At 37.4% G+C, this 13,960-nt stretch overlaps 1 protein-coding gene across 1 annotated transcript in view; it reads left to right on the top strand.

Moving 5' to 3' along the window:
* Window positions 1-13,339, top strand: part of TMEM26 (transmembrane protein 26) — a 59,854-nt gene extending 46,515 nt beyond the window's left edge. Inside the window, exons 5-6 of the mRNA XM_007959385.1 lie at window positions 7,806-7,882; window positions 12,915-13,339. Coding sequence (XP_007957576.1) covers window positions 7,806-7,882; window positions 12,915-13,339 — 502 coding nt within the window. The remainder of the gene's footprint in view (window positions 1-7,805; window positions 7,883-12,914) is intronic.
* Window positions 13,340-13,960: the final 621 nt, after the last annotated feature.

The following is a 13,960-nucleotide window of genomic DNA, read 5'->3' as shown; positions in this document are numbered from 1 at the left end:
GCTCACTGCTTGTCAGGTACCCGTGGTGTGTGTGTGTGGCATGGCAGGATTCCCTTCCCCACTACTGTGGAGACTAAGGGGTTATGGGTGGTAGTGGTCAAATGTTTCCCACTACCCACTGCCTTCCAGTGCCCACCCTGGGCAGGGACCCTGCTCATACTCTGTCTGCTATGGCTCTACAGCCCTACACAACCCCATTCTCTCTCCCCACCATCCTAGCTACCTGCACTAGCCTCTCTGATAACTTCAGACTCTCACCTGGCCTCTCTTGCCCATCTGTGACCTTGCATCATTCCACCATTGCCCCATGCCCTCCATGGCTGCACTAAGACATCACGGATGAATGGGAGAAGGCATTCTATGGCCAGTTGGCTGCTGGCCCTCATATGGCCCAGTCATTACCAGGGCCTCTGGTATATCATTTGGAGTGGCTTGTGAAGGGCATTGTGGGCCCAGCCATGGCCCTACATGGGACCTGGACCAGAAGAGGCACTGCCTGAGAATTTTTCCAAAGTTCTAAATGAGAAATGGCAGATAGTTAATAAGTGAGGAGTAGGTGTAGTTTCAAAGTGAAAGGATGAAAAAGATACCCAATGCAAACAGTAATCATAAGAGACCTTTTAGTGCCTATATTCATGTAAGACACAATAGACTTTCAGACTAGAAATATCACTAGAGGAAAAAAAAAAAAAAAACCCACTGCCATCTAGTTGATTCTGACTCAAAGTGATCCCCAGTGGGTTTCTGAAGTGGTAAATCATTATGGAAGTAGATTGCCTGGTCTTCCTTCCACAGAGTGGCTGGTGGGTTTGAACCACTAGCCTTTTGGTTAGCAGGCAAATGTCCTAGGCACTGCACGACTTGAGCTCCTTAGAAAGAAAGGCATGTCATAATTAAAACTTGTTATTACTTCAGAAGATATTTTAGAAAATAATATGTTTAGGTGTATACCTAAAAGGAGAGCCCCAAAGTATGTGAAGAAAAAACTAACCATATTAAGAGGAATAGACAAATTAACAATTATAGTTGCAAATTTCAGTACCTCACTCTCAATAATTGATACAAAAACTAAACAGAAAATCTATAAGGATATAGCAGACATGAACACTATTTGCCAGCTTGATCTAACTGACATTTATAGAAGACTCAATGTAACAGGAAAATACACATTTTTTTCCAAGCACACATGGGATATTCTCCAAGGTAGTCTACATGCTGGGCCATTAACCAAGTCTACCTAAATTGAAAAGGATTGTAATAATTTAAAGTATGCACTCAGACTACAACAGACTTAAAATACAAATCAACAACAGAAAGTAATTTGGGAAACTCCCATGTATTTGGAAGTTAGATAGCTAACTTCTAAATAACCAATGGGTCAAAAGATAAATAACAGAAATATTTTGAACTGTATGAAACAAAATGATATCAAAATTCATGGGATGCAATTTAGACAGTACTTAGAGGGAAATGTGTAGCTATGAATGCTTTGTATTAATTAAAAGAGAAAAGGATGATTTTAAGTCAATAATCTAATCTTCTACCTTGAGAAACTAAAGGGGATAAAAAAAAATAAATTCAAGACAAGAAGAAGGAAAGAAAAAAATAAAGACTAGAATGGAAACCAATGAAGCAGAAAACAAGACAGCAAAAGTCTGTTACTTTAAGATAAAAGTGATCAACCTGAGCAATAAAACAACAGAGAAGACACAAACGATCAAATTCAGGAATGAAAAAAAAGGGCATCACAACTGATCCTACAGAAAATAACACAATTGTAGGGAAATATGGATAATTTAATGCCAAAATTGGACAACTTAGGCAAATAGAAACATTCCTAAAGAGAACTATATAACCAATGGGAGTTTGTAGTCACTTGGAGTCAGTTTTGTTTTTGTTTTTCCTTATTTTATTCTTAACTAGTTTTCCTGTAATTACACAACTTAATGGTCAGTCAGTGATTTGGACAGAAGTTGTGCTCAAACGCTTTGAGCCTGTGTACTTCTATTCTCTGATAAACGTATGGATTGAGTAGCATAATCAAAGTTCAGGAACCTTTCTCAGTCAGCTTTTAATTTGCCGTGGACCCTCTTGGGTCTTTCCTGCACAAGCCTGCAGTTTCTCAGTAATTTTCTTTTTCATTTGCAGATTCTCCCCATTAAATTTCAAGTTAGCCCACTACTCACCCCAATAGGATTGGAACTTCAAGGTAGCAAGCCTGTGTTTTTTTTTTTTTTTTTTTTTTTTTTTCCATATTTGCTACTTTTACTAACAACACCACTATATATGGAATTTTACAGTCCACTCCAAATCAAGAGAACACCATCTGGTCATGAAGGGGCTCTGGTTTTTATTTCAAAGCCCTCTCTAGTAAAACTACCACTCTGGTAGCCTGGAGGGATATGGGAACACTCATGAGTAAGAATGTGGCAGACTCCCACTGTTCTTCCTAAAGTTCTACCAACTTTCCATGATTAACTCTTCCTTAATTTGTTCTTTGCCTTTGGTGGATTCCAAACCAAAGACAAACCAAACTCACTGCAGTCAAGTTGCTTCCAACTCATAGAGATGCTTCCTTGGGTTTCCAAGGCGGTATCTCTATGGAAGTAGATTGCCCAATCTGCCTTCTGAGGAGTGGCTAGTAGGTTTGAACCATCAACCTTCTGGTTAGCAGTCAAATGCTTTAGGCACTATGCCATTTTCAAAACCCTGAAATTGTTGTTTTTGAACATTTTGTCCATATTTACACATGTGTTGGGGAAAGGATTTGCTGAATTTTTCATTCTGTTACAATTGCTCTCCAATATTCTAACAAGTCTGAAGTTAAATACCATTGCCATGAAGAATAATGACAATTTTTAATGGTCATTTACAAATTTGCAAATCATTCTGTATAGTCTTTTTTGAAAATAAAACATTTATTTAAAAAAAAAAAATCTGTTCTCATATCACTTGTTACTCCAATATATTTGACCATGTTAAGGAGAAGTTACCTGTGCTTACACTGTATTTCCTTTTTCTCGACATTTGTAAAGGCTGATTACATGTATGGGACAATGTTACACAAATTCACCCCAAATTCCTTCACACTTCTAGAGTGTATTTCATTTAAAATCAATGGTTTATTTACTTTCTTGAGTACCTTTTACTGTTTAATCTATGGCTCAAACTGTTATGTGCTTTACCACTAGCCAAAAGGTTGGCAGTTTAAACCCATCCAGACTTGCCTCTGAACACAAGTCTAGTGATCTGTTTCCAAAAAATACAGCCTGAAAACCATATGGAATAGTTCTTCTCTCCGCACATGGGACACTGAGTCAAAGATGACTCAACAGCAACTAAAAACTACAATCTCGTAATACAGATTTGTCGGCTCACAAAATTTTGGCCATCTTTCCAAAGTTATTTTTGATTATTTTACTAATATGTTTTTCAACACTCATATTTTCCCATATTTTTGTGTGTTCAGATAATATCTGCACATGTAAAAGTTATATATTCTTTATTGTAGGGTTAAAATTGGATTAGGCCATCATTTACCCTATTTTGCAACATGATGAAATTGAGCCACAAAGAGTTTAAGAAGCATGTTCACATAACAATGATGATGATGATGATGATGATGTTTATCACTTGGTATGTGCCAAGCACTGTTTTAAGGGCTTTAGTTGTAATAAGTTCTTTAGTTTTTACAATGGTTGTTGTTGTGTGCCATCAAGTCGGACCCAACTCATAGCTACCCCTCCTTGGGTTGCCAAGGCAGTATAACTACGGAAGTAGATTGCCCAACCTTCCTTCTGAGGAGTGGCTGTTTAGTTTGAACCGCCAGCCTTCTGGTTAGCAGTCAAGTGCCTTAGGCACTATGAAATAGTACTATCATTACCCCCAGGAGCTCTGGTAGCATAGTGCCTAAGGCACTTGACTGTTACCCAGAAGGCTCGCGGTTCAAACCCAATAGCCACTCCTCAGAAGGAAGGTTGGGCAATCTACTTCCATAGTGATACTGCCTCGGAATCCCAAGGAGGGGTCACTATGAGTTGAAATTGACTCCGGGCAGTGAGTTTCTGTAAGCTAAAGCCACAAAACTGTCTCAATACACTCCCTTTGCAGGTCCCACTTAGGTGTTTAATACTTTATTTTAAAATGTAGAGGGGGTTGTCACCAATCTTTAATGATTTCTGCTGGAAGGGAGATTGAAGCATATTCAATTTAACTTATATTAAACATACATAATTTTGAAGAATATATAATATTTCTGTCAGCATAGTATGACTGACCCACCTACATTATCCCATATAGGAGAGAAGGCATATTAATTTATACCCTACTGTCATGCAAAATAGGAGCTCTGGTAATGTAGTGCCTAAGGCACTTGACTGCTAACCAGAAGGCTGGCAGTTCAAACCCACCAGCCACTCCTCAGAAGGAAGGTTGGGCAATCTACTTCTATAGTGATACTGCCTCAGAAATCCAAGTAGGGGTTGCTATGAGTTGGGTCCAACGGCACATAACAACAACAGCAACAACATCAGTACCCCCATTTTATAAGCTGAAGAGTGTCAGGCAAAAAAAGTGTATCGAAAATTAAAACAACTAATTAGTGATGATCTACCACACTTAGCCTGTGTCAGATGCTGTGCTAAGAATGTTATTTGTTTAACAAATCTAAATAATGTTCTTAATAAAATTATCAAATCCAATCCAATCCAGTATCTACTTTATTGCAATACCCAGCTTTTAGATCAGGAAGCCAAAGCATCCAGATGTCCAGTAACTTGGTTGTAGTCACATAGCTAGTTAAGTGATCAATCTAGAATTGAGGCTTGGAACTCAGATGAGAACTTGGTCACCGCACCAGAGGTCATGCTTTACCACTGTTTTCTATTGCCTCGAAGTCAAATGGCAAGTGAGTTTTCTGTAGAATTATGAATGTTGCAGATTAGAAGAAACATCAAAAGGGACCATCTCTTTTAAAATCTATTTTACATCTATCGCAAAATCCCCTCCAAAATATCCTCAGCAAGGTTTTGTCTAGCCTCTGCTTGCAATTTTTCACTATAGAGAATATACTCACCCTAGGAGCAACTCGTGTTATTTTGAGGTAACAATTTTAGAATGTAACTCCCTCTATTGTGATGAAATTTGGATTATTACAGATAACAATTCAATCATGTAATCTGAAAATCATGAGAAATAATTTTAATTCCTCTTCCACATGATAGCCCTTTAAATAGATGAAACAAAACTTTTAAGTAATCTTCACTAGTTTTTCCTTTCTTGAACAATCCCATATGTAACCTGATTCTTAAGTTTCTTCACCATACTAGTCTTTCCTCTTTGATACAATAACTTGAAAAATGTTTCTCTTAAAATACTAAACAAGACACATAGTACTTTAAGTATGTTCTCAATACTGTAGAGTGGAGTAAGCTAAAACTTCATTTCATCCATGAGAATAATACAGTGTAATGTTTAAAAGGGTAGAATTTGAAATCAGCTGTCCAGTTTGAGTTCTGTTCTCAACATTTAGAACCAACCACTTTGCTTTCAGGAAGTTCCTTCAACTCTCTATGCCTCACTTTCCACATTGATAAACAGAGTTTTTAAGAAAGTAAGTATGATAATAGTGTTAAATATTTAGAAATCTACCTGGCATGCAGTATGAGCTCAGAAACTCTGGATAATATGATTTAAAAATTTAGGCACTTATTGAAGGTGTTCTATGTTACGACATTGACATTGCAAAGAGAGAAATATCATAGTCTGGATGGCCAGGATACCTCCACTTAAACTTCTAGATCTCATACCACTTTTCTGAAGCAACGATGATTGCATTATATTTTGAAAAATCATAAATCATGCCACATTGTGGCCTCATAATTAGATAATAGTAAGAAAAAGTCCTTGAGCCTTTTTCATAGTTGCTTCTGTGAAATCCATCTCTTCCATCCTGTTCTAGGTCTCTAGTAGCATCCTGTCAAGATCTCGCAGGATCCTAATTGTGTCCTCCAATGTTTTGGTTTTCCATCCAAGCTCTATGTCATATGTACATATGAGAAGCATTCCATCAATGCTGTCAACCAAGTCATTGATGAAATGTGAAGTAGAACAGAACCAAGGGCAGAGCCTGCAGCAATCTATTAGAGAAGCCTCTTTTGGGGACAGTCATTTAAACAGCTAAAAATCCCCCTAACCCCCCAGAAAAAAAAAAAAAAAGAAAAAAATTCTTAATCTTGTTATTAAGCACACTGTAGGAGATTTTTTTCAGAAGATTTATTTAAATCCAAATGCATTATGTCTATTATCAATTTATATAGCATCACTTTCTTAGTAAAACCAATTCTATTTAAAAAAGAAATTTAGTTGAGTGTAATTTGTTCCTAGGGAAACTGTACTGATTTCTAGTGATTATTATCTTCTTGTAAGAACTCACAAGAAATATTTAAAAAAATTACTTATACAACCTAATTAGGAATTAAAAGCAAATGTGCTTTTTTAGCTTAAGAAATATTTCTGCCTCATTTTGAAAGCTGAAACTTCATTTATTCTGTTGCCAGCTTTGTCTCCACCATTAACTGCCAAGACAGGTAATGATGGCTTAGAAATTTCATTTACAAATTCTCTCAGAGTTTTGGGATCTAATCTTTCAGGGCCTCAACATTTGTATAATTTAGCATTATCCTTTATAATCACCTGATTTAATTCGTTTCAATTACTATTCCCTGATGCTTTTCTAGCCCTCTCCAATCTGAAAACCACTCCCGACAGAGAAGATGGAAACAAAATCTGTTATTACATCACAGACCACAAACTGATACTTCTTTTATATTTTTGCTCAAAAAATATGGCTTTAATGATTATTTCATTATCCCTTGCATTTATCTCTGTTCTTTAGGACATTAGCCTTTAAAACCACTCTCTGAGTTCCATGCAATTTGTATGTTTGTTTACCCAAAGATAAGTCCTTTCTTCTATACATTCAACAATTCCTTCCACACATATATATTGAATTCCTCTTATTTGTCAGTTACTGTGAGGAGCTCTGGTAGCATAGTGTCTAAGGCACTTGACTACTAACCAGAAGGCTGGCGGTTCAAACCCACCAGCCATTCCTCAGAAGGAAGATGGGGCAATCTTCTTCCATAGTGATACTGCCTCAGAAATCCAAGGACGGGTCGCTATGAGTTGGGTCCGACTCCACGGCACATAACAACAACAATTGTTCCAGGCACTGGAGATGCGTGGTGAACAAAATGGACACACTCCTTGCCTTCCTAGAGTTTATTGCATTTAGCTTTCCATATTTTTTTTCATCTGATGATAGTTTGCTTGTATATAGTGAGCTTTTAATTTTTGAGCATCATCTAGTCCACTTGAGATGTCTTTTCACTTAGAGTTTCAAGATCTTAGAACAATTATCAATTTCCCCATGAAATTTCTTGAAATCAACCTTTTGAACACCCACATCAATGTCTAAATTTTCTCCCAGACTTTCTCTCTCATAATGTTTCCATGACTTTTAAAACTAAAGACAGCAAAATGAGACCAAGAGGTCTTGCTATAATTCAGGCAGAATTTTCCATAAGGAAACGTGGAGATTGGGTTGTAAGTTTCAACTTTTTTTTTTTTTTTTTTAACTTCATTCCATTATGATTTTGCATGGATTTTTCATGGGTTTCTTACATAGCCCAAATATTTTGGCAACTTGTAAGAGAGGATAATCTAAACACACATTGAGAAGATTTATCTTTTCTACAAAGAATTATAATTTTTATTAGTAATTTAAGATTTTATCTGCTTTCTAGGAATAGCCCTGTACTAGTCTATGCCATCCTTGCTATATGGACCTGGAGCATGTTGCAGTTTCCACTTGACCTTGCAGGTAAGTGTTTTGATGTTTGCTCAAAGAAAGAGAAAATTCTTGATGATCAGCTGGACTAAAGCTAAGGAGATAATTAAGAGGATTACTGTGTCATTATTCCAGTGTCAGTTCCAGTTCAGTTTGGAAGAAAAGTAGATTGAAGCTTAGGAAATCTATTAGTGGATTCACTGTGGTACATGGTGAGCCTAAGGTAGTACAGTGCATCAGAGTATAGCTTTGCACCCAATTCCAACACAAGTTCCATCACTTATGATTTAAAATTATTTAATGTATCTACTCCTCAGTTCTATTTATCTATAGAATGGGGATGGTAATAATAGTAGTTAGAGTTAGGGTTCTTGTGATGACTAAATAAGATGCCGTTGATAAAATACGTAGCATAATTGTCAGCACGTAAGTGTTAGCTCTTCATATTTTTAAGGGGTGATGTTTCATTCTTTTGTCAGACCACATGGGAAATTAAAATTCATGTCAGCTGGTCCTGGGAATCATAACATAACTTGGTGACATAACCCACCAAGATTTTGTAAGAAATAACATGTTTTTGAGGCCTTGCATACTAGTGATGGCCTAGAGCTAGTACCATAGACACCAGCCACATGTGGTTCTTCAAATTTAAATTAATAAAAATAGAATAAAATTAAAAGTTCATTTTCTCAGGCACACGAACTAGCCACATTCAAGTTCTCAATTGCCACCTATGGCTACTATATTGGACAGCACAGAAATAGAATATTTTTATCAACACAGAAAATTCTACTGCACAGCACTGGTCTGGAGTCATCCAATAACTTGTAGGGCCTCTATAATTTGATTTGGAATTCTCCTGGATGCCACCTTACTCTGAAAAATTCTAGGATTTAATAATTACATTTTCTTCAACTCTACTCTTATGGCTTCAGGATTAGAACTAACCTTTAGGATACTAAAAAAAAAAAAAAAAAAAGAACAAACCCACTGCCATTAAGTTGATTCCAACTCATAGCAACTTCATTGGGTTTCCAAGATTGTAAATCTTTATGGAAGCAGACAGCCTCATCTTTCTTCCACAGAGAAGCTGGTGGATTCAAACAACCAACCTTCTGGTTAGCAGCCAGATTCCTTAACCATTACACCACCAGAGCTCCTGAATCTTTAGGATAGAGTTATTTAATTTTTTTCTGAAACTTTTTGGTTCACTTTGATATGCCCAGAGGTCTCAGAAGCCACTTCTGATCCTAGTGTCCACTTTTTACAAACAAAATTTTCACCAGAGTGGATGAAAGACTCACTGTTTATTGTTTTCATTTTGTTTGTTTTGAATACCAGAAACCTAATTACCAATTAATAATGACCAACGAGTGTAGGCAAATAACACACACAAGCACACAAAGCTATTTATACACACACACAAAGATTTTTGTCTTACAGCTCGACTGAGAAATATTAGGTGCTATCACTTTTGATGTCTAGTAATAATACCCTCAAGGGGTCCTCTGGGAGCCATTTTTTGACCCTAACTTCTTAGAAAAAGCTATTATTGGTCTTATATTGGTTTTTGTTTGGCATTCACTCTGCTAATCCTCTCCCTCTTCCCTATTTTGTGGTTTATAGCCTTGCTAAGAAAATTTTTATTTAAGAAAGAAATTTTGTAAACTTTCAGGGGTGATAATGTTATGCAGCTGTTTGAAAAACAAAGACCAAATGTTACTTCTGACTAAATCACTATTGTATTTTCCAACAAACAGTACATTATGTTTACCCATATCAAAGCAGCTTAAAAATATTTGCAGGCTCCAATAGACTAAGGCTTTCTTTGAAAACTCCAAATGGACGTCTTCATTATTATAAAAGGATTATTTCCCACCTTTGACCCTGAATTAAGTTTACATTTTAGAAATTAAAACAAAAATGTTCATCTGTTGATTGAACCTCCTTTTGTTCAACTAGAAAGTCAGTAATTATATCCAGTCTTTTTCTGTTTTGTTTTGTTATTGTTTAACAAATTGCAAAACAAAACCATAAGGAATTAGAACAAAATAAAATAACAATAGAATTTATTTGGACTTCTCTTCCCCACCATTAGTAAAATATGCTTAACGTGAACAAAGTTTGAATTTGAATATAAGTGCTTAAGTTTTTCCACTTTATACAATTTAGACACATGGTCGAATGAATGAATGAATAAGCAAATTCTAAAGACAGGATCCAGAGGGACTGAGCCACATAGACTCTGTTCCATCTCCCAGACCTCTAAGGTAAATCACTCATTATCACAAGGGAAAGACTGGGTGAGAAAGTAGAACCCAAGAGTGTTACTCTAATTCAAATTCAGCCTTGTATTCCAGTCATGCACCGCATAACGTCCATTTGGGCAACATTTGACCACATATATGGCCATGGTCCCCAAAGTTTTCAAAGAGTTCAGAAATCCTGATTGGAGAATGGAATACAGTGAATGAAAACTTCCTGTACACAACACATGTATCTTATGTCTCATATATACAAAGCAATTGTACTGCCAGGTACATAATGGTACAGTATATACATGTATATACATGGTATGTATATAGTAGGTATATACAACTTATAATACCTATATCCTGATAGTCATAATAAATGCCTATGTTACTGGCTTATGTAGTACTGTGTTGTACTTTCTACCTAAAAAATTTACCAAATAACAGTGTATGCTTCCACGTAAGCAGTAGCATCCATCTCTTGTAACCAGAGTCTCTTGAGTGTTCTAGTCTTATCTCTCAGTTTAATTTTCATTTGAAAATGTTGCTGTGATGTGAATAATGGCTCCCCAAAGCAGCAAAATCAGTGCTAGTGATACCAGCAGTCAGAGGTAAAGGAGAAGCGTCAATTTGAAAATGAAACAAAAGGTTACTAAACAACAGGAAGGTGGAAAATCAGTGAATCCTATTACTTGCAATGTAAGTATGTCTCACTTAACAATCTAGAGATCCTCAGAAACAAAGAAAAAATTCTCCAAGCTATTGAAGGATCAGCTCCACTGAAAGCTACAAGGCTAATGAAAATGTAAGAGGGACCTAGATCACATATGTAGAAGTTTCAGTGATGTGGAGTGAGGATCAAACACAAAAGAGAATCTCTATCAGCAAGTCGATGATCACTGCTAAGGCACAAAGTGTGTTTGCGATGCTTGAAGAAAAAAGACCAGACCACAATATGGTGTTCACACAACATCCAAATCACATAATGTCATTTCACAGAAAGTATCATGGACATGAAGTGACGTGTGACTGTAATTCTCAAAAACTGACATAACAATAACTTACTACAAACTAAGTAACTTAGGACACTAGAAATTTATTCTCTCCCCATTCTGGAGGCTAGAAATATGAAATCAAGGTACCAGTCAGGCCACACTCCTTCTGAAGGCTCTAGGGAAGAGCTCTTCCTCTCCTCCTCCCACCTTCTGGGTGCTGCCAGCAATCCTTGGCATTCCTTGGCTTGTGGATGCATCACTCTGATTTCTGCCTCTGTCTTCACATGGCCTTCTTCCTTCTATGTGTATTTGTGCTTCTGTGTGTCCTCTACTTATAAGTACACCAGTGATATACTTACATACTTATGGCCCATGTTAAGTAATTATTAAGCAAAGACCCTATTTCCAAATAAGGTCACATTCTGAGGTTTTGAACAGACTTTTTTTTTTTTTTTTTTTTTTTTTGAGAGGGGCACTATTCCATCCTGTATAATCCCCATGGAAAGAAAATGAGTCAATGAACAAATGCTCTTCTCCTCACAGATACTATCATTATCCAAGTTTTCAAATTTGGAAACTGAGGCCCATCAAGGTTGAATAATTTGGCCAGCATCTCACTGATAGAAAATGGAGGGGCCAGGAGAGGCAGCCAAGTCCCTGGAGTCAGGCCTTAACTGCCTCCCTTCACTGCAGACTGAAGGACAGATATGGCAGTTTCATTTATTCTTTATTCTTTTTTGTCTATTTAATTGTGTTTTATGTTAGAACCAGGGAGTGCTCTGAAATTTAAAACTGGGTAGAAACTGCAGGCTCAGTCACTCACTCCCTCAGGGTGCTTAGTTGTGGCTAAGAAGTTATCCTACCTTTGTCCCCTATTAGCTCTATAATACATATGGACATTTTTACAGTACACACAAATACAAAACCATTGTTCTACATCCTACTTTGGTGAGTAGTGACAGAGGTTTTAAGTTTAAGAGTGGCCATCTAAGACATGCAATTGGTCTCTCCTTATCCAGAGCAAAGAAGAGTGAAGGAAAGCAGACACATGTAAACAGTTAGTCCAAAGGACTACTGGACCATGAGAACCTCAGCCTATATGACCCTGAGACCAGAAGAACTATATAGTGCCTGACTACCAATGCCAACCACCTGGAAAGGGATCAAAATCAGAGATTCTGGATAGAGTGGGAGAAAAAATGAGGAACAAAATTAATACGTAAAAAATACCAGAATTACTACTCATAGGATAAAGACTGGGGAAACCTCCAAGACTATGGCCCCTAGTCACCCTTCGGGTCTGGAATTGGACTCATTCTACTAGCTTAACTTTCAGACAAACAACACTCAGGCCTATGAGCTGGACAATTACACCAGGAAGATACATTCAGAACAATCAACCATGAGAGACCATGACGGGCAGCATTTGCACAGGGAGAAAGCTAGAGAGGCAGGAATAGATAGGTAAGAGGATAACAGGGAAAAGGTAACCAGAGGGAGGAAGTGGAAAGAGAGCTGTTACATTGTGGGAATTATAATCAGTGTCATAAAGCAAAATGTGTATAAACTGTTGAAAGTAAATGAATCTGCTTTGTAGAATTTCACCCAAATCACCATAAAAAGTTTATAAAAGAAAAAATGACCAAACATGTTAAATAGCAAGGTAGATTTACCTGTTCCATCCAGAATTAAATGACAAAATCATTCTCAATCATTTACAAGCATAGCACCCATTGTTTGGTGGCATGTTGCCATCTTATCATCCTATATGTCTGCCTCTCCCAGAAACTTTCTAACTGGTCTGTCTTGCATTTTCAGTACAGCACGTCGTGTGCCCCTCATCTGTGATAGCCAGGGGATTCTCCGGCCTATTCTTTTGTCAATACAGTGCTGATTTGTGGAACATCGGAATCAGTGTCTTCATACAAGATGGGCCCTTCCTTGTCGTGCGTCTCATACTGATGATCTATTTTAAAGTGATAAACCAGATGCTGGTGTTCTTTGCTGTGAAGAATTTCCTCGTGGTGGTGTTACAACTCTACCGCCTGGTGGTCCTGGCTTTGGGAGTCCGGGCTTCCTTGCGAAACCAGTCAAAAGGCCAAAAAGGAGAGGACAACTGCTCAGGTCAACCTGCTAAGAGGGGTCTCTTACCAAGGGGCAGGGAGAGCAATTCTAAGGAGGGCTTGGCTATCGCTTTGCAGGCCTCATCAGTCACCTCCGACGACTGCCCCACAACTCTGTAGTTATTTATTCATGGTGGCAAGCACGCTGACTTTCTGGTCCATCTTACAGACAGGATCTCCCTCTTTTAAAAACAACAACAACAATAAAAAAACTTGGCATATAATAATTTTCAAAAGAATCACATACAAAAAGTGTTCTTAAACCAAGGCCGAAGAATTTTCTTTTTTCAACTGAATGGGAGGAACTTTGATTAGTGCCCATCACTGCAACTTCAATGTGATGGTATGTGATGTTTTAGTTGTTCAACGACTAAGTGCTTTGTTTGTCTTGAACTGTTTGAAAAGCGATGAACAAGGTTATAGCGACATGCCCTCAAAAGAGCTAATGCAGACAAACAGTGGATGTTACCTTAAAGTACAGAAACTTTGAACTTTGGCTACATTGTCAGACTATCTCATGTGATCTTTTCTGCAATGTCCTCTGACATCAAAAATGTACATTCAATGAATGCAGAACAAATGAAGGGAAAAGTGCCTTTAAAATATCCTCAGTGTGGGCTGGAAGCAGTGAAAACCTCTGCCCAGCCTCCATATTATAGAGATCCCTATTCATCGCTGCACAAGCCCTCCCAGGAAAATCATTGTTCCTGGTTTATGTGGTATTCTATCATGGTGCATATG

This window comes from Orycteropus afer, unplaced genomic scaffold, assembly GCF_000298275.1.
Source record: "Orycteropus afer afer isolate SDZICR_OR568_19922 unplaced genomic scaffold, OryAfe1.0 scaffold00016, whole genome shotgun sequence".
Taxonomy (NCBI): Eukaryota; Metazoa; Chordata; class Mammalia; order Tubulidentata; family Orycteropodidae; genus Orycteropus; species Orycteropus afer.
The sequence above is the reverse complement of the archived record's forward strand: the minus strand, read 5'-3'. Positions and strand labels throughout refer to the sequence as shown.